Source organism: Cherax quadricarinatus, chromosome 52 (assembly GCF_038502225.1).
Source record: "Cherax quadricarinatus isolate ZL_2023a chromosome 52, ASM3850222v1, whole genome shotgun sequence".
Classification (NCBI taxonomy): Eukaryota; Metazoa; Arthropoda; class Malacostraca; order Decapoda; family Parastacidae; genus Cherax; species Cherax quadricarinatus.
The window spans coordinates 8,477,792-8,499,499 of record NC_091343.1 but is presented as its reverse complement, the minus strand read 5'-3'; the positions used below and the strand labels follow the sequence as shown (position 1 = coordinate 8,499,499).

At 39.8% G+C, this 21,708-nt stretch overlaps 1 protein-coding gene across 4 annotated transcripts in view; it reads right to left on the bottom strand.

Annotated features, from left to right (window-relative positions):
* Nucleotides 1-21,708, bottom strand: part of LOC128696789 (DNA repair protein RAD51 homolog 2-like) — a 103,370-nt gene that overhangs the window by 57,464 nt on the left and 24,198 nt on the right. For all 4 annotated transcript variants that reach the window (XM_070096035.1, XM_070096034.1, XM_070096036.1 and 1 more), the window contains exons 4-5: nt 17,903-18,032; nt 13,061-13,171 (exon numbers count right to left, since the gene is read on the bottom strand). In XM_070096035.1, the coding sequence (XP_069952136.1) occupies nt 13,061-13,171; nt 17,903-18,032 (241 nt within the window). The remainder of the gene's footprint in view (nt 1-13,060; nt 13,172-17,902; nt 18,033-21,708) is intronic.

Sequence of the window (21,708 nt, the reverse complement as noted above, 5' to 3'; positions counted from 1 at the left end):
GATAATTAGATAGAATGGAGGAGGGGAAGCAGCATCCGACCCCATTGTTTTGACAGGCGGTAGGGGCAGTGACTAATGAGACAATATGTCACTTTGACAGCTGCCGACTTCTGACTCAAAACAATTATAAGCCACACACTCGCACACAAGACAAGGAGGTGGAGGAGGAGGAGGAGGAGGACGAGGAGGAGGAGGAGGAGGAGGAGGAGGAGGAGGAGGAGGAGGAGGAGGAGGAGTAGGAGGAGGAGGAGTAGGAGGAGGAGGAGGAGGAGGAGGAGGAGGAGGAGGAGGAGGAGGAGGAGGAGGAGGAGGAGGAGAAGGAGGAGGAGGAGAAGGAGGAGGAGGAGAAGGAGGAGGAGGAGAAGGAGGAGGAGGAGGAGAAGGAGGAGGAGAAGGAGAAGGAGGAGGAGGAGGAGAAGGAGGAGGAGGAGGAGGAGGAGAAGGAGGAGGAGGAGGAGGAGGAGGAGGAGGAGGAGGAGAAGGAGGAGGAGGAGGAGAAGGAGGAGGAGGAGGAGGAGGAGGAGGAGGAGGAGGAGGAGGAGGAGGAGGAGGAGGAGGAGGAGGAGGAGGAGGAGAAGGAAGAGGAGGAGGAGGAGGAGGAGGAGAAGGAGGAGGAGGAGGAGGAGGAGGAGGAGGAGGAGGAGAAGGAGAAGGAGGAGGAGGAGGAGAAGGAGGAGGAGGAGGAGAAGGAGGAGGAGGAGGAGGAGGAGGAGGAGGAGGAGGAGGAGGAGAAGGAGGAGGAGGAGGAGGAGGAGGAGGAGGAGGAGGATTGTTTGTTTGTTTTTGTAAACAAGTTTTGTAAACAATATATTGATAATTATGTTTGTGTGCTTATTGTGTTGTATACAACGAGTGTATATATATACATTGCACCTTACTTTGGTCTCATAGGCCACATAAGTTATGTGAAAAAATAAAATAGTGAAAAAAACAAAAAAACCTTCAATTACAAGTAAACTAAAGTTTACCGGGTGAGCGGCAGTCGCCGCTGTTGCCATACGCGGCTCATTTTCTGCAAACTTCACGGCTCTATATCTCGGTAAGTACCGATGGCAAAAATTTTTTTTTTTGGACTAAAACACTCAGAAAAATAATCTTAACATTTTCATAAGAAAAAATAATTTTTTTTTTTTTTTGAATATTTGGCGACATAGAATGACAGTTTCAGAGAGGGGCCTGAAACAGTCAAAGGGTTAATAGAAAATTACGGTCTCAATTTTTTTTCTCTCATTATGCACTGTGTTCAATTTTTTTTCTCTCATTATGCACTGTGTGCTGCAGGATTTGTTTTATGTGGTGCACACATACCACATAGATGTATTCTCTCATATCTAGGCCCAAATTTACTGCTCACAGTTTATGAGAGTGAGCTGAGCTCATGGTGTAGATCAATGGTTTGGGCCCTCAACGTAAAGCCGTAGATCTACGGCACGGACCCTGAAAGGGTTAAGGGCTGTTATTAGGCCAAGGCAGATTCATACATGTTTTCTCTGAAGCTGGACCAAAGAAAACGTAATGTTTACCCTCCACCCGACCCCACCCCTCGATACCAAATAATCAATGCATGTTTATATGCTATGTAACGTGTTTCTTATAGTATAATTTTGAAGAAAATATAGACGGATTAATGAAAATGACTATATTAACCTATAATAAGACATTTAGTGTGCCCAAGAGTGATTATTATTAAACATACATAGCATATAAACACTGCATGTTTAAATACTATGTAATGTGTTTCCTACATAATTTTGAAGAAAATATCCTAGATGAATTAATGAAAATGTCTATATTAACATAAAATAAGGCATTTAGCCCTTTCAAGGTTGGTACCATACTAGTACAGCTTGCACACCAGGGTTGGTGTCGTACTAGTACGCATAAATTCTAGCGCCTTCAAATCTAGCGAGAGAAAGCTGGTAGGCCTACATATGAAAGAATGGGTCTATGTGGTCGGTGTGCGCAGTATAAAAAAAAATCCTGCAGCACACAGTGCATAATGAGAAAAAAACTCCAACCGTGTTTTTGGTTTAAAACAGCGAATTTGCAGTGTATTTTCGTATGCTATTTATGGTTGTATTCTAGTTTTCCTGTTCTCATTTTATAGAATGGAAGACATATTATGGAAATTGAGACGATTTTGATTGGTTTCACAATGAAAAGTACCTTGAAATCGAGCTCAAAGTAGCAGAAATGTTCGATTTTTATCAATACGCACCAACGTGTCCAATACACACCAACTGGTGAGTCTAATATTCTTTCGCAAGTGCGCTGATATTATTTATACCATTTCTACACCATTTCTACACTAATGCAGTAGTCTGCATAACAGTAAATCTTCTATTTTTTGGTGAGAATAACAATTCAAAGTGGAAAGCAAAAGAAATGTAACAGAGGCCTGGGGACATGACTAATGAACAGTGAAGATGTTATTTTAGTGCCAGGAATGTCTGTCTTGTTTATTCTGGACCCTATTTGGAAATTGGCATCTTTTGAAATTTGTGTGAAATTGGCAATATTGCCAATCTCTGACCACTTTATTGGATAGTTGAAATCGGTAAATGGGTGGTTTCTTGTACTTATTCGATAGAAAAAATGGAGTTCTAGCAAAATAGTTATGATTTTTGTTGACTGGTACATTGGAATTGATCGAAAATAGGGCTCAAATTGGGCAAAATCGCCGATGCGTAAACATCGTTGAGACTGCTAACTTCGCAAGAACATAATTCCATAAGTTTCCAATCAAATTTCATACTTTTGGTGTCATTATGATTGGGAAAAGATACTCTATCATTTCACAAAAAAAAATTTTTTTTTTTTTTTTTGAAAAATTTCTGACCCTGAGAACAAGTTTAGGAGAGGGCCTGTGACCCTGAAAGGGTTAATGTGCCCAAGAGTGAGTCACAAACGTATGAGCGGCCCAGGTGGCCGCATCTGGTACTGTCAATTTCCGAGCCGATGTACGAAACCCAGGGAGAAATTTCACCGAAAAAAGTGCTTGAAATCCAAATTGTATGATTTCCACACTAGCAGAAAACTGGGGGTCCACTGTACATGGCTTGGGCTTAACATATACCATTTTTGGTAAATATTTTTTTTCTCATCGTTTGTTGAGCTATCTTACTGAAACTTTGGAAAATGTATGATGGAAAAATGCTTATTAATGTACACCAAAAATGAAAGAAATCAAACAATAAATAATGGAGTTCACTTCTCAGCCATTAGCATATTTTCGTGTGGTTTTTATTGTTGTATTCTCGTTTTTTTGGTCTTATTTGATAAAATGGAAGATATATTACAGAAATAGATATGATTTTTATTGGTTTCACGACAAAAAGTACCTTGAAATTGAGCTCAAAGTAGCGGATATGTTTGATGTTTGCCGTGTTCAAGAGTAAACAAATGATGTCACTGTCCAATACGTGTCCACCTGGCCAGTCTAATACACAGTCGTGAATGGGTTGATATTATTTATATAATTATTACAATAATGCGGTAGTCTGCATAACAGAAAATCTTCTATTTTTTGTGTGAATAAAAATTAAAAATGGAAAGCAAGAGTAATATAAGAGGGGCCTGGAAATGTGACTAATGAACAGAAAAAATGTTATTTTAGTGCCAGGAATGTCTGCATTGTTTATTCTGGACCCTATTTTGAAATTAGCATCTTTCGAAATTTGTGTGAAATTGGCCAAATTGCCAATTTCTGACCAATTTACTGGGTAGTTGAAATAGGTGAATGGGCAGTTTCTTGTACTCAGTCGACGGAATTGAAGTAAGTAACTTTATTCAGGTACACACAAATACAGTTACATAGATTATCATACACAGCAGCATATATATAGAGAACCTAGGATAACCCAAAAAAGTCAGAGTGACTTATTGCCACTGGGGTCCTTTTGTTACTTTATCAATAATATTACCTGGCACATCTTGTGACATCACTGACATTGTGGGCTGACATCTTGTGTTGTGCTTGCATTTTGTACTTTTTGTGCAGTTATTTTGCCAAATGTCTTTTTTTCTAACCATGGGTCCTAAGAAAGTAAGTGCAAAGGACAGTGATGAGAAGAAGAGGATGATGTCCATTGAATTAAAGCATGAAATCATAGAAAAACATGAGCGAGGCGTGTGTGTAGTTAACTTGTAGTTTGACCCTCCACCTCCGCTAGCATCTTCCATTAGCCCAAGTCGTCTGATCTCCAAGGTAAATACACTTTATAAAACCAGTTTATTTCGTTACATTCTCTTTTATTATGTTTTTATATGTACGCTATTTCTTATTTAGAAATACATTTTTCTTATTTAAAAATCCATAAAAAAAAATTGGGATGGTGCTTTGGGGGCTAGAATGGAATAATGGCATTTCAATTAATTTCAATGAGGAAAACTGATTTGACGTATGAGCAAATTGAGCTACGAGCTCAGCCACGAAACTAATTAAACTCATAAGCCAAGGTACCACTGTATATGATGCAAAGGTGACATTAAAACAATATCAAAGATAGTTGACATAAACCCACTACCATTATAGTATGCTCCTCATTTAGCGACGAATTCATTTACCGATATGGTCTTAGGAATGAAACTCCTTCATTAAGTGAGGAGAAACTGTATTATCAAACAAAGTTCACTACGTTATGAAATTATTGTATGTACGTACACTCAAATTAGGAAAAAAAAAATGGTACAGTTGAACTCAATTACTCAAAACCCTGTTTACAATTGAATTCAGCTATCCAAAACTCTGTTTACAGTTGAATTATGTTAGTAAAGTAAAGTAAAGTTTATTTCTTTGCAAAGGTTACAATGTGTAATTACAATTATGATTTGCTAAGTACAAAGATAGCCACTATCATGTCGAGGCATTTTGGGCAGACTAATCCTAATACAGTGGTCCCCCGCTTTTTGTAGTTCCCGGCAATCATAAATTTCGCCAATCATAGGGGTATTTTCGTATAAACATGGACTCGCTTTTCATAGGTTGACTCGCGAGTCGTAGTTCGTCCGGGACGCGTACCCACGGTGTGAGCCGGGGCGGCAGCCAGTCTGGCATTGTTTACCAGTGAGCAAAGGTCCCCTCACGTGCTCTAGCGAAATATTCATAATACAGTGGTCCTTCGCTTTTCGTAGTTCTCGGCAATCGTAAATTTCGCCAATCATAGGGGTATTTTCGTATAAACGTGGACTCGCTTTTCATAGGTTGACTCGCGAATAGTAGTTCGTCCGGGACGCATACGCACGGTGTGAGCCGGGGCGGCCTCCCTACCCAGCCAGTCTGGCATTGTTTACCAGTGAGTGAAGGTCCCCTCAAGTGCTCCTACAAAATATTTCATAATATTCCACTTATTTTAGTGCTTGCAAGTACTAAGTAAGCTACCATGGCTCCAAAGAAAGCTCCTAGTGCCAAGCCTGTGGTAAAGAAGGTGAGAAATATGTACAGTGACAAAGTCTTGGGCCATTTTAGGGAAGTGTTAAAGAGACGCCAGAAACAGAGCTCTCTCCACAGTTACTTTGCGAGACAGGACTAGAGTGACTCTCAAGGTGGTCCTAGTGGCATTAAGAAACAGAGAAGAGAAGCAACCCCAGAGAAGCAATTGGTACCTGAGGTGTTGCTGGAAGGGGATTCCCCTTCCAAACTGTAAACAATCCAATCTCTCTCCTCCTCCAGTATCCCATACACTAAGAAGAATCTCCAATAAAGGTAAGTGTTATGCTGTTAATGTTTCATTCATCATTTCCCATTGTATTTTTTATGTACTATATGTATATTTCATGTAAAAATTTTTTTTGTTTTAATACTTCTGGGTGTCAGGAACGGATTAATTGTATTTACGTTATTTCTTATGGGGAAAATTGATTCGCAAATCGTAAATTTCGTTTATAGTAGCTCCTCTAGGAACGGATTAATTACGAAAAACGAGGGACCACTGTATTCCATTTATTTTAGTGCTTGCAAGTACTAAATAAGCTACCATGGCTCCAAAGAAAGCTCCTAGTGCCAAGCCTGTGGTAAAGAAGGTGAGAAATACGATTGAATTTAAGAAAACCATCATTGAACAATATGAAAGTGGTACAAGTGTGGCCGAACTGTCCAGGATGTATAAGAAACCCCTACACAACCTTATGTTCCATAGTGGCCAAGAAAAAGGAAATAAAGGATGCTGTTGTTGCAAAGGGAGTAACTATGCTGACAAAAATGAGATCACCAGTACTGAAAGAGGTTGAGAAGTTATTATTGGTGTGGATAAATGAGAAACAATTAGCAGGAGATACTCTTATGACTTCGATTATTTGTGGAAAGGCTAGGCAGTTGCATGAAGATTTGGTAAAGAAATTGCCTGCAAATAGTGGTGATGTGAGTGAATTTAAAGCCAGCAAAGGCTGGTTTGAGAGATTTAAGAACCATACTGGCATACACAGTGTGGCAAGGCATGGTGAGGCTGCCAGTTCGGACCACAAGGCGGCTGAAAAATATGTGCATGAATTCCAGGAGTACATAGAGGCTGAAGGACTGAAACCTGAACAAGTGTTCAATTGTGACAAAACAGGCCTCTTTTGGAAGAAAATGCCAAAGAGGACCTTCATTACACAAGAGGAAAAGGCAATGCCAGGACACAAGCCTATGAAAGACAGGCTGACGCTAATGTTCTGTGCTAATGCTAGTGGGGATTTCAAAGTGAAGCCATTACTAGTGTACCATTCTGAAAATCCCAGTGTGTGTTTTGGAAATCTAATAGTAAGGCATGGGTCACGAGGGAAATTTTCGTCGAGTGGTTCAATGAAGTGTTTGGCCCTAGTGTGAAGGAGTATCTCCTGGAAAAGAAATTGGATCTCAAGTGCCTGCTAGTAATGGACAATGCACCTGCTCATCCTCCAAACTTGGATGACCTAATTTTAGAGGAGTTTGGGTTCATCACAGTAAAGTTCTTGCCCCCGAATACCACTCCTCTCCTCCAACCCATGGACCAGCAGGTTATTGCAAACTTTAAAAAACTCTACACAAAAGCAATGTTTCACAGGTGCTTGACTTGTGGCCACAGACACTCACTTGACCCTAAGGGAATTTTGGAGAGAACACTTCAGCATCCTCCATTGCATAACCCTTATAGATATGGCTTGGGAGGGAGTGACTACCAGGACTTTGAACTCTGCCTGGAGAAAATTGTGGCCAGATTGTGTTGACAAGAGGGATTTTGAAAGATTTGGGACTGACCCTAATGAGCCTATGTCTGTTGTAAAATCAATTGTGGCACTGGGGAGTTCCATGGGGTTGGATGTGAGTTTGGAGGATGTGGAAAAATTGGTGGAAGACCACAATGAAGAGCTCACCACTGAGGAGCTGCAAGAGCTTCAGCAGGAAGAGCAACACATCGCAGCTCAGAATCTTGCTGCAGAGGAGGAGGAAGAGAGATGGAAGAAGGTGCCTTCTTCAGAAATTAAAGAGATTTTTACTATGTGGGGTAAGATGGGAAGCTTTATGGAGAAACATCACCCTAACAAGGTTGTTGCAAGCCAGGTTGGCAACATGTACAGTGACAAAGTCTTGGGCCATTTTAGGGAAGTATTAAAGAGACGCCAGAAACAGAGCTCTCTCCACAGTTATTTTGCGAGACAGGACTCCAGTGACTCTCAAGGTGGTCCTAGTGGCATTAAGAAACAGAAGAGAAGCAACCCCAGAAAAGCAAATGGTACCTGAGGTGTTGATGGAAGGGAATTCCCCTTCCAAACTATAAACAATCCACTCTCTCCTCCTCCTCCAGTCTCCCATACACTAAGAAGAATCTCCAATAAAGGTAAGTGTTATGCTGTTAATGTTTCATTCATCATTTCCCATTGTATTGTTTATGTACTACATGTATATTTCATGTAAAAAATTTTTTGTTTTAATACTTCTGGGTGTCAGGAACAGAGTAATTGTATTTACATTATTTCTTATGGGGAAAATTGATTCGTAAATCGTAAATTTCGTTTATAGTAACGGCTCCAGGAACGGATTAATTACGAAAAACGAGGGACCACTGTACAGAGTAACTAATGAAAATTAGATAAGATAATAGTGCATAGCAACTATACTTAAAACTAGACAAGAAGTAGTGGTTAACTGTTTTATTATCTTATTTAAACGTAATACAAATGAGGTAGTAAGGTAGAGTAGGGTTGGGTAAAATAATCTTGAAATTGCACACAAAATCTACCTTACAAGTAATTGTGCAGGTGGTAATATTTTATGGATTGGCAGAATTAAAAGCCAGGAGTTCACATAATAAAACTAATTAGCAGATGTTTAGGTTGATTTGGTTAATATTGAAAGATAAGACGATTTTATGGATTGGCAGAATTTAGAGCCTAGAGGTCACATAATAAAACTAGTTAGCAGATGTTTTGGTTGATTTGGTTAACCCTTTGACTGTTTCCGACGTATAAATACGTCTTACGAGCCAATGTTTCTGACGTATTTATACGCACAAATTCTAGCGGCTTCAAATCGCGCGCCAAAGGCCTGGTAGGCCTACACGGGAGAGAATGGGTCTCAGTGGTCGGTGCGCACCCTGTGAAAAAAATCTCGGACCTAGCGGTGCATTGTGGGAACGCCATGTTGTCAGTCCATTTTCACCATGCCTCTCGGTAAGAAGTTCCTCACTCCTCGGCGGATTGGAGGTCTTTTGTTCCCAAGTGATAGCTCTAACAGCGATGAAAATGTCAGTGACAGTGAATTCAAGGGTTTTCAAGTGAGTGTTACCGAAAAAAGTGCCCAGGATAACGTAAATAGTGACGAAAACCCAGATGACCCACAACCTTCGACCTCTGGTGCTGTGCCGGCTTGTTCACATTCACCTTCGCCTGTACCAGGACGAAAGAGGAAACTATTTGGTCGTGTACAACACCCTGATGATAGCAGTGATAGTGATAGTGATAGTGATTTCAAGGTCATTGAAAGCAGTTCTAGTGACAGTGAGAGTGAATATTCCCCAGTGAAGCGCCAGTATGTATGACGTAGCATGCGGTCTGGTAGTGTTTCATATGTTGTTCCAAGGGGAAGGAGAAACTCTGGGAGCACATCCCGTGGCCCAACACCACGACCTGATAGTGAAGATGACGATATTGTAACGATGGGTATGAATGGTGACAGTGAGGGAGGAGGCAGTGGTGGTGATAGTGAGGGTGGCACGGCCCATGTGGCACCATCACCGGGCCACGCTACTAGCCACGCGGCTGACTCAGCAGAAAAACCAGCCTCACCCTACCCCACACTGCCACAACCTGCACCACCACAACCTGCACAGCCACAACCACGGTACAATATCCAGACCCCACCAGCAGACCGCATCTGGGATTGGCAGGACGGTGACGAGTTTGTTCCCAGTCCCCATGACTTTGATGAAACACAAAGTGGAATAAAGCCATCTTGTCCACTTGGGAACAATGCCAGTGAACTGGACTGCTTTGAGTTATTCTTCGATGAACCCCTGATGGACATCATTGTCAGGGAAACCAACACATACTGTGAATACACCATGGCAAATACAATTCTCTCACCAAAATCACGGCTACACAAGTGGAAGGAGACAACTGTGGCAGAGATGTACCTGTTTTTTGCCACAATAATGCTTATGCCACATGTGTATAAGCACACTGTCACCACATACTGGACAACAGATCACCTGATTTCAACTCCAGGTTTTAGTGACATTATAGGTGTCAATCGTTTCCTGATACTGTTGCGTATGTTACACTTTTCAGACAAAACCAGGCCTGACAGAAGCGACAGGTTATATAAGATAAGAAATGTGTTTATGTACCTGAAACAAAAGTGCTGCATGTATTTTTATCCCTTCAGGAAGCTTGTTATTGATGAGTCCTTGATTTTATTCAAAGGAAGACTCTCATTCAAGCAATATATACCAAGCAAGAGGAAACGCTTTGGTATAAAGCTATTTGTACTGTGTGATTGCAGAAGTGGTCTTGTTTTAGATATTATTGTGTACACTGGCAGTAATACTTTGAGAGATACCATGAAGTTATTGGGTATCTCTGGTGATGTGGTTCGAACAATGATGGAACCATATCTTGGTAAGGGGCATATGTTATTTACTGATAACTGGTACACAAGCCCCTTACTCAGTGATTTCTTGCGAGTGAACTTGACAGACGTGTGTGGCACAGTGTGTGGCAATCGCAAACATATGCCAAGGTTCGACGCTGGCACTCGCAGAGGTGAGGTGCAAGCCTTTGCTGCCAATGACATCATGGCATTTCGGTGGCATGACAAACGTGATGTCACATTGTTGACATCAGTTCACACAAACGAAATGGTACCCAGTGGCAGGGACAACAGAGAGACCAATGAACCCATTCTAAAGCCTGCAGCTGTCATGGACTACAACCTCAATATGCGCTTAGTGGACAAATGTGACATGCAGATTGGGTTTGCAGACTGTGTACGCAAGAGTTATAAGTGGTATATCAAACTTTTTTTCCATCTTGTTGATATCTCTATGCTAAATGCTTATAACATATACAAGTTGAAGACCAACAAAACACCAAAATATGGTGAATTTTGCCTGTCAGTAATCAGACAAATAATTGCAAAGTACAAAGGAGCAACTCCTGCAATAGACCAGCGCCCACAGACGTCATCTCGTTTGAGGCCTGGTGATCACTACCCCATACAACTGCCTCCTACTACTGCCAAGAAAAATGCTCAGAAGAGGTGTTATGTATGTATGCATACCACAAAACGCCCACAAACACGCAGAGACACTCGTTTTATGTGTGAGGAGTGTGAAGTGCCCCTCTGCATATACCCATGTTTCAAAGAGTTCCACAAGCTGCAGCAGTTCTAGGAACGTGGTTAGTGACTGTACATATGTATATATATTATGGAACAATAGTAATAAACATTGTTTTGTATTGTTTGTTTGTGTAAACAAAGTGTATACACAAACTAATAGTGATAAAGTTTGTTCTGTTATTGTGTTGTAAATAATGAGTGTATATTTGAACAATGCACCTTACATTGGTCTCACAGGCCACATAAGTTACCTGGAAAAGAAAAATATTGAAAAATGCAAGAAACCTTTGAATTAGAGTAAATAAAAGAATACCGGGCGGGCGGCAGTCGCCGCTGTTGCCATACGCACGTCGATTTCTGCAAACTTTGCGGCTCTATATCTCGGTAAGTACTGATGGCAAAAATTTTTTTTTAGGCTTAAAACACTAGTAAAAATATTCCTAACATTTTCATAAGAAAAAATAATTTTTTTTTTTTCAAATATTTGGCGACATAGAATGACAGTTTCAGAGAGGGCCCTGAAACAGTCAAAGGGTTAATATTGAGAGAGATGATGATTTTTTTAGCAAAGTCCTAAATTTATAAGCTGTCAGGGGATCCTTGACCTGTTCTGGTAGCGAGTTCCAGATCTTTGGGCCCTTTATGTGCATAGCGTTCTTGCATAATGAGAGACTGACTCGAGGAATGTTAAAAAGTGCCTTATGCCTTGTATTGTGACTGTGCATTCTGTCGTAACTGTCAAGTAGTAGTTTTAGGGGAGGGTTTACAGTGGAGTTTAATGTTCTGTATATGTAGTAGGCACAATAATATGAGTGTATGTCTTGTATATTTGGGGAAAGTGCTTTTTCTTTTTCAGGTCACTCTACTTTGGTGGGAGGTGGCTAGTGTGTTTAAAAAGCCTTCAAGTTCTAAGGCAATTTTCATATATTTTTTGTACATTTTCCATAATAATACAGTGGACCCCCTCTTAACGATTACCTCCGAATGCGACCAATTATGTAAGTGTAATTATGTAAGTGCGTTTGTACGTGTATGTTTGGGGGTCTGAAATGGACTAATCTACTTCACAATATTCCTTATGGGAACAAATTCGGTCAGTACTGGCACCTGAACATACTTCTGGAGTGAAAAAATATTGTTAACCAGGGGTCCACTGTATATAATCACTGATAAATATACAGTTAGAAAAGAAAAATGTTAAACTGAAATGAATAAAATATGAATAAAATGCTGTACTAAAAATACTGACAGTAAATATGGGGGAGATATGGTTGAATTATACAGGTGGAAGACAAATAAAGGAGATAAAAATAACATTTTTTAATGAGGTTGCAAAAGAAATAAATGCTAGGGTGTTAAGGAGAGGGGTGGCATTAAATTATGGGGAATCACAAAATGGAGTTGACAGTTACTTTTTGCTGATGATACTGTGCTTTTGGAGGACTCTAAAGAGAAGTTGCAAAGGTTAGTGGATGAGTTTGGGAGGGTGTGTCAAGGTAGAAAGTTGAAAGTGAGTATTGATAACAGTAAGGTGATGAGGGTATCGAATGAGTTAGGTAAAGTAAAACTGGATATCACATTGAAAGGAGGGAGTATGGAAGAAGGTAATGTGTTCAGATATTTGGGAGTACACTTGTCAGTGGATGGGTTTATGAAAGACGAGGTTAACCACAGAACTGATGAAGGAAAAAAGGTGAGTGGTGCACTGAGGTATCTGAAGAAACAAAAAATGTTATCCATGGAGGCAAAGAAGGAATATACGAGAGTACAGTGGTACCAACACTCTTATATAAGTGTGAATCATGGGTTGTAGATGCTGCAACAAAGAGGAGGCTGAAGGCAGTGGAGATGTCATGTCTAAGGAAAATGTGTGGTGTAAATATTATGCAGAGAATTCATAGTGTGAAAATTAGGAGGAGGTGTTGAGTTACTAAAAGTATTAGTCAGAGGTCTGAAAAGGGTTTGTTGAGGTTGTTTGGTCATTTAGAGAGGATGGAGCAAAATAGGATGACTTATTATAATCAAAATGAAGCGACTCTGCAAAGACTGATTATGTGTGAATGATGGTGAAAGTATTGAATATTGGTGAAAGTATCACCCTACCTCGGTGGGAAACTTCCGTATTGAAAAAAAAAAAAACTACAAGCATGAATGAAACACATCACACAAGTAAGCAATGAGTACTTAAGATTAGCGATTACCAGTTAAGTGGCAGACAATTAAAGTTCCACTAGACAAGGAAATATTGTACACATTAAAACTTACATTTCAGAGAGACTGCTGACTGTTTTGGGCTGATAAAGGTAGATCCTTGAGAGATACTCCTTAATCTCTGTTGTATGCTCTGGGTACTTGTTATTAATAATCTCAACTATTCTGAAAATGAAGTAAAGCAATTGAAAATAAATGGGCCAAACTTGTTGCAGTGTAACTTAGGGTGTGAAATATATGTAATAATAACACCAACCATGTATTATTTCCTTCTGGAGTTTCCACCAGCTTTAAATGGAGGAAAGCAACACTGTGCTCTGACATTAATGAAGGAAGCAAATATGATGCTTTAATTTAGCATCATCCACAGCCATGATTGCTTTCACTGTTTTCTTATTACACTTCTTAACTATTTTTGACTCAAAGTAGCACAACTTTTCACTGTGTCCAAGAATGAATCCAAAAAGAGAAACTGAACCTGGTAATAATAATAATAATAATAAAGTGCATGTAAGCCACATCAAACCTAGGGTAACAAACACAGTACATATAATGCTCCAGACTAGATTTCCCTTTCCTAGGCAAAAGGAAAGCTCTTCTTCTGAATGCAACAAGTGTTCCATATTGCTGAAATTAAATTTCTTCTTATCAGTACTGAAAGAAAATATGGAAAGGAGCACAAACTCTAGTGGTGATGTGCTAGCAGCATTTACCACACAAATTTGGAGAGTAAATATTTAACAATTGAAACCTAGTTATTTTCTCTTAAAAGAGTTCAATAGGTGAACACCATTCCCTGCATTAGTCCATCTGACCTCTGACCACAACCACTAAATGATACTCCTTTGCATTTTTTCACAAAACTTTGACATGCATCATTACCGAACTACAGATGACTTATTTTTCTTCAAGTTTAATATTTTGTTGAATGTTGCCCAAGTAATGGTCTAATTTCTTTTAACTGGCCATGAACCTTTAGTGAGATTTGTCAGTACAACAAAGGCTTTAATAATTTGCCTTATAACATCACATGATCAACATTAATGAGGGTACGGTGTGCAACCAGCATCAGTGTTGAGGGTGTCAAATTCATTGGTTCAAAAGGGATGAGAAAACCTTGGTATATCTAATGAGATCCCCAGGTATAAGACACTAGTGGCTTATCATACTCTTTATTTAATTACTGTCTACTATGCTGTTTTCAAAAGTAAGGTTAGAGTCAGGTAGGGTTCGTCAGGAAACAGGACAAGTGTTTCCTGATGCGGGTCTTCGTCATATGATGCCCCTCCGTTGGAGCTTTTGGTCATCTGACTGAGGTCTTCTGCTGGCTTACCGGTCTACCTCTTTAAAAATTATGGTCATGTTATAACCATTTATGAAAATTTTGAAAAGTACGTTACAATATCATGCTTGTAACAAATCGCAAGCCCCAAAGATTCTCTCATTCTCTCATCTTCTGACTTGCTAAAGTTCTCATTCCTTTGCATTATTTTTTCTTGCAACCATCTCTCTCTCAGAACTTCAGTGAAAGAGGGCAGCCACAGCACACCTGAGCAGACTCTGTTAATTAATCTTTTGATAATGAAATGATGACAGTTTCTGGAAGAGAAAGCAACTGCATGGCTACTTCACATCTACAGTTCTGCTAAGTCTTCCTTGATCAATTTTTTTTTCATTTCAATTCCGTATTCAAATCTATAAGTCTAGTCAATAAAAGCACCATAAACAGATCTGATAATTTAAATTAATAAACATGGGCTTACACTTATAATTGCCTGATGCATTATCACAAAGTAGAAAGCTGAAGTGATCCTTTGCTGCCTTGAACCCAGGAGCACCTTTCTCTTGCTGGCTGATGCAAGCTCTTGACAGCATCCTCTTCCAATAAAAACTCGTCTCCTCAACATTAAACATTTGCTGTGGCTCACAGCCACCCTCAAAAATAATTTCCTGTAATTCAGCTTGTATTTTTGCCTCATTCTTTCTTATTTTATGAAGTGATGCCTCATTCAAGCCATAGGCTTGTGCCATCTCCATCACGTGTGTGTCACTCTTCAGCTTATCTAATAAGTCAATTTTCTTCAAAACACTGATAATTTCACTCTCATTCCTCTTGGATGCCATGGTTATTATCTAGAGATGAGATGGGATGATGTAAAGATCAAAAATCAATTCACTAACACAGGCTGAGTATGGTATTGGAAGCATGTGAACGAAAGAAACACTGAGGTTAGGGAGGTTGTGTACATTAAGTAGGCCTACCCTGTAAAGCAATGGCCTCTCCCATAGGTTCATGTGGAGGGTAATGAGCCCGTAGCATGCCATATACATTTGCTCTGTGATATATGATAAATACAGCATGTTCAAAGTAAATATGTTGCAATTTCTCAACTGTATTAATGCAAAAAAGTGTTAACAGATCACTTGTTAAATTAATGGTCTACTGTATATTAAAACTGTCTCTTATTGGGACCATTCTAATTTAATATTACTGCTGCATTACTATCATCTATTATATCCAGAAGTGTCTGTTGATGTTACAATCATGAAAAAACAATCTCAGCTTTAATAGACAACCCCACCTCTAAATTACTCCATTAAATTGAGGGCTCATTGTACTATACCACCAATGCTGTTTTATTAGATTTGTTATGCATATGAGAAGTTTTTACAAAGTAGAAGTGATGCAAGGAGGGAAGAGTATATGGAGAAAAAGAGAGAGGTTAAGAGAGTGGTGAAGCAATGTAAAAAGAGAGCAAATGAGAGAGTGGGTGAGATGTTATCAACAAATTTTGTTGAAAATAAGAAAAAGTTTTGGAGTGAGATTAACAAGTTAAGAAAGCCTAGAGAACAAATGGATTTGTCAGTTAAAAATAGGAGAGGAGAGTTATTAAATGGAGAGTTAGAGGTATTGGGAAGATGGAGGGAATATTTTGAGGAATTGTTAAATGTTGATGAAGATAGGGAAGCTGTGATTTCGTGTATAGGACAAGGAGGAATAACATCTTGTAGGAGTGAGGAAGAGCCAGTTGTAAGTGTGGGGGAAGTTCGTGAGGCAGTAGGTAAAATGAAAGGGGGTAAGGCAGCCGGGATTGATGGGATAAAGATAGAAATGTTAAAAGCAGGTGGGGATATAGTTTTGGAGTGGTTGGTGCAATTATTTAATAAATGTATGGAAGAGGGTAAGGTACCTAGGGATTGGCAGAGAGCATGCATAGTTCCTTTGTATAAAGGCATAGGGGATAAAAGAGAGTGCAAAAATTATAGGGGGATAAGTCTGCTGAGTATACCTGGTAAAGTGTATGGTAGAATTATTATTGAAAGAATTAAGAGTAAGACGGAGAATAGGATAGCAGATGAACAAGGAGGCTTTAGGAAAGGTAGGAGGTGTGTGGACCAGGTGTTTACAGTGAAACATATAAGTGAACAGTATTTAGATAAGGTTAAAGAGGTCTTTGTGGCATTTATGGATTTGGAAAAGGTGTATGACAGGGTGGATAGGGGGGCAATGTGGCAGATGTTGCAAGTGTATGGTGTAGGAGGTAGGTTACTGAAAGCAGTGAAGAGTTTTTACGAGGATAGTGAGGCTCAAGTTAGAGTATGTAGGAAAGAGGGAAATTATTTCCCAGTAAAAGTAGGCCTTAGACAAGGATGTGTGATGTCACCGTGGTTGTTTAATATATTTATAGATGGGGTTGTAAGAGAAGTAAATGCGAGGGTCTTGACAAGAGGCGTCGAGTTAAAAGATAAAGAATCACACACAAAGTGGGAGTTGTCACAGCTGCTCTTTGCTGATGACACTGTGCTCTTGGGAGATTCTGAAGAGAAGTTGCAGAGATTGGTGGATGAATTTGGTAGGGTGTGCAAAAGAAGAAAATTAAAGGTGAATACAGGAAAGAGTAAGGTTATGAGGATAACAAAAAGATTAGGTGATGAAAGATTGAATATCAGATTGGAGGGAGAGAGTATGGAGGAGGTGAATGTATTCAGATATTTGGGAGTGGACGTGTCAGCGGATGGGTCTATGAAAGATGAGGTGAATCATAGAATTGATGAGGGAAAAAGAGTGAGTGGTGCACTTAGGAGTCTGTGGAGACAAAGAACTTTGTCCTTGGAGGCAAAGAGGGGAATGTATGAGAGTATAGTTTTACCAACGCTCTTATATGGGTGTGAAGCATGGGTGATGAATGTTGCAGCGAGGAGAAGGCTGGAAGCAGTGGAGATGTCATGTCTGAGGGCAATGTGTGGTGTGAATATAATGCAGAGAATTCGTAGTTTGGAAGTTAGGAGGAGGTGCGGGATTACCAAAACTGTTGTCCAGAGGGCTGAGGAGGGGTTGTTGAGGTGGTTCGGACATGTGGAGAGAATGGAGCGAAACAGAATAACTTCAAGAGTGTATCAGTCTGTAGTGGAAGGAAGGCGGGGTAGGGGTCGGCCTAGGAAAGGTTGGAGGGAGGGGGTAAAGGAGGTTTTGTGTGCGAGGGGCTTGGACTTCCAGCAGGCATGCGTGAGCGTGTTTGATAGGAGTGAATGGAGACAAATGGTTTTTAATACTTGACGTGCTGTTGGAGTGTGAGCAAAGTAACATTTATGAAGGGGTTCAGGGAAACCGGTAGGCCGGACTTGAGTCCTGGAGATGGGAAGTACAGTGCCTGCACTCTGAAGGAGGGGTGTTAATGTTGCAGTTTAAAAACTGTAGTGTAAAGCACCCTTCTGGCAAGACAGTGATGGAGTGAATGATGGTGAAAGTTTTTCTTTTTTGGGCCACCCTGCCTTGGTGGGAATCGGCCAGTGTGATAATAATAAATAATAATAATTTTAAATGTCATGAAAGAAAAAATAAAGGACAACACACAGCACACATGAGCGTTCTACCATGGAATAAAAATAACTCACCTTTCAGGTCTGAAAGCAGTTTCTGTGTCAATATACATGACTGTAATATTGCAGTTGCTCTTCTTCTTTGCCAGGACTGAGAGGATGGCTATGTACAAGCACCACTGGGTTTTGCCAACACCTGAAGGACCTGAATAAATATGATCATAGCTTTCTCACTTACATACATACATCTATTTCTTAAGATTCAACCAAAATATAAATGTAAATTAATTTAGAAGTTTGAGCAATATTCCTGGTATTCCTAGTAGAATATTTAAAAACTTGCTTGGCAAATTTGGGTCTCTGGAATGTAACTCAGAATATCCATGGAGGTTTAAACCTTTCACGGTTTCTTACATAGATCTACGTTTTAAACACAATATGCTGTGAGTGATAAATTTTGGCCTAGACATGAGAGAATGAGTTTGTGTGGTGAGTATGTATGGTATAAAAAAAATCCTGTCCCCTGCACTGCATGGCATTTTTTGCCATACTGGCTATTTCTTGGTATCATTTGATGGAATGAAAGACATACTACTGAAGTGAGATGATTTTGACTGGTTTCAGGACCAGAAGTATCTTGAAATCTGGCTCAAAATTTTTGACAATTTTTCTGAGGATGGGTAAGAGACCCTAACACCCCCAGTCTCCTTTATAGGTTTTTACTGGGTTTGCTTCTATTACTGGGATGTCCTCAACCATGACGAATCATTCCTTGTTATATTTTATTTTCTGAGAAACAGGGTACAGCTTTGCTTTTGTGATGACAAATTCAAAATGAAGGGCAAATGTGATATAGAAGAGGCCTGGGGGATGTGATTAATGAACAGAGGAAATGTTGCTTTAGTGGCTGCAGTGCCTATAGTTTTTAACCCTTTCACTGTCGGTGATGTATAGGTATGGCTTACAAGCCAATGTCGGTGACGTATTAATAATACTCCAAAATTCTAGCGGCTTCAAATCTTGCAGGAGAAAGCTGGTAGACCTACATGTGAGATAATGGGTCTGCATGGTCAATTTTTTTTTTTTTTTTATTATCACACTGGCCGATTCCCACCAAGGCAGGGTGGCCCGAAAAAGAAAAACTTTCACCATCATTCACTCCACCACTGTCTTGCCAGAAGGGTGCTTTACACTACAGTTTTTAAACTGCAACATTAACACCCCTCCTTCAGAGTGCAGGCACTGTACTTCCCATCTCCAGGACTCAAGTCCGGCCTGCCGGTTTCCCTGAACCCCTTCATAAATGTTACTTTGCTCACACTCCAACAGCACGTCAAGTATTAAAAACCATTTGTCTCCATTCACTCCTATCAAACACGCTCACGCATGCCTGCTGGAAGTCCAAGCCCCTCGCACACAAAACCTCCTTTACCCCCTCCCTCCAACCTTTCCTAGGCCGACCCCTACCCCGCCTTCCTTCCACTACAGACTGATACACTCTTGAAGTCACTCTGTTTCGCTCCATTCTCTCTACATGTCCGAACCACCTCAACAACCCTTCCTCAGCCCTCTGGACAACAGTTTTGGTAATCCCGCACCTCCTCCTAACTTCCAAACTACGAATTCTCTGCATTATATTCACACCACACATTGCCCTCAGACATGACATCTCCACTGCCTCCAGCCTTCTCCTCGCTGCAACATTCATCACCCATGCTTCACACCCATATAAGAGTGTTGGTAAAACTATACTCTCATACATTCCCCTCTTTGCCTCCAAGGACAAAGTTCTTTGTCTCCACAGACTCCTAAGTGCACCACTCACCCTTTTCCCTTCATCAATTCTATGATTCACCTCATCTTTCATAGACCCATCCGCTGACACGTCCACTCCCAAATATCTGAATACATTCACCTCCTCCATACTCTCTCCCTCCAATCTGATATTCAATCTTTCATCACCTAATCTTTTTGTTATCCTCATAACCTTACTCTTTCCTGTATTCACCTTCAATTTTCTTCTTTTGCACACCCTACCAAATTCATCCACCAATCTCTGCAACTTCTCTTCAGAATCTCCCAAGAGCACAGTGTCATCAGCAAAGAGCAGCTGTGACAACTCCCATTTTGTGTGTGATTCTTTATCTTTTAACTCCACGCCTCTTGCCAAGACCCTCGCATTTACTTCTCTTGCAACCCCATCTATAAATATATTAAACAACCACGGTGACATCACACATCCTTGTCTAAGGCCTACTTTTACTTATACTGTGCAGTATAAAAAAAAAATCGGGGAGGCCGCAGTGCATTGTGGGAGTGCTAATTCAGTATGCCTTGGTCACCAAGCCTAGCGATAAGGAATACCTCTTTCCCCGGAAAACTGGGACTCTTCCCTTCCCAAGTGATAGTTCTAACACAGATTGAAGTGTCAGTGGAGATGAATCTCATGGTTTTGAGGAGTTTGTGACCAAAAGCAATGTCCAGGATGCCAGAAATAGTGCTGAAAACCCAGATGATCATCAACCTTCCACCTCTGATGCTGGGCCATCCCATTCATGTTCACTTGTACCACAGCAAAAGAGGAAACTCATTTTTTCTCAAGTTTCAAAGAATAAGTGAGTTTATTCAGGTATACACAAATACAATTACATAGATTATCATACATAGCAGCATATGTGTAGATTACCTAGGATAACCCAAAAAAGTCAAAGTGACTTATTTCCATGTGGGTGGTGGGGAAGACAGCATAGTTGATGGGGGAAGACAGCGTGGGTTGTAGGGAAGGCAACATCGGCGGTGGGGAAAGCAGCGTGGGTTTGTGTGAACAAGTTTTGTGAACAATATAATGACAATATTTGTGCAGTTATTCTGCTGCATACAATGAGTGGATATATATATGTACATTATGCATTATATTGGTCTCACAGGCCACAAAAGTTGCTTGAAAATATAAAATATTAGAAAAAAAAAAGAAAAAATAGAATAAAAGTAAAAATAATATTACCGAGTAAGCAGCAGTTGCTGATGTTGCCGTAAGCGGTTCACTGTCTGTCAACTTCATGCATCTATATCTCGGTAAGTACTGATTGCAATTTTTTTTCTTTTAAAACAATCAGAATTTTTTTTTTTTCAAATATTTTTTGACACTAAAAGCAAGTATAAATAAAGTTTGTGAGCAGGGGTCTCGCAGTGAAAGGGTTAAACTGGAATTTTTAAAGTGTGTAAAACTGGCAAACTTACCAACTTCTGCGCATTTTATAGGGTAGTTCTGGTAGCTGAATGGACAGTTTCTTGTACTGAATTGATAGAATGGTATGTATACTAGCAAAATGTTTAAGAATTTGGTAGAACTGAGTAATGGAATTGGCTTAAAATAGAATTCAACGTTTTCCATCACATTTCAACATGAAGATAGTTCATACATACTTTCTAGCATTCTATCTTAATTATTTCCTATAGTTCTAGAATTTCTAAATTCTATTTATTATTTCTAATGTATAAATATAAACCGATGTATAAAATCAAATACTGAGATAAACCAGAAAGCTGTTGGAGATTTCTTCCTCTCTGTTTATTTCCCATTGTAAAAACACTCAATATTTTCACAAGATAAATACAGTGACATTGATTTCTTTGTATGTAATATATTAAAGTGTTATATTTTTGCCAGAAAAATTTGAGTCACAGCTAAAGGTTTAGAAAAGATCATTAAACATCACAGGGGAGTTAAATTCCCCTGCAATGTTAAATTTAACAAAATTGTACCTAATTGTACAAGCTTCTATCAAATTGGCAGGTGATGACAAGTTATGCATACCACTGCATCTCAAGCATGCACATGCAATAATTCTCCATCAGAAGCACTGTGGAACAGAATTCTT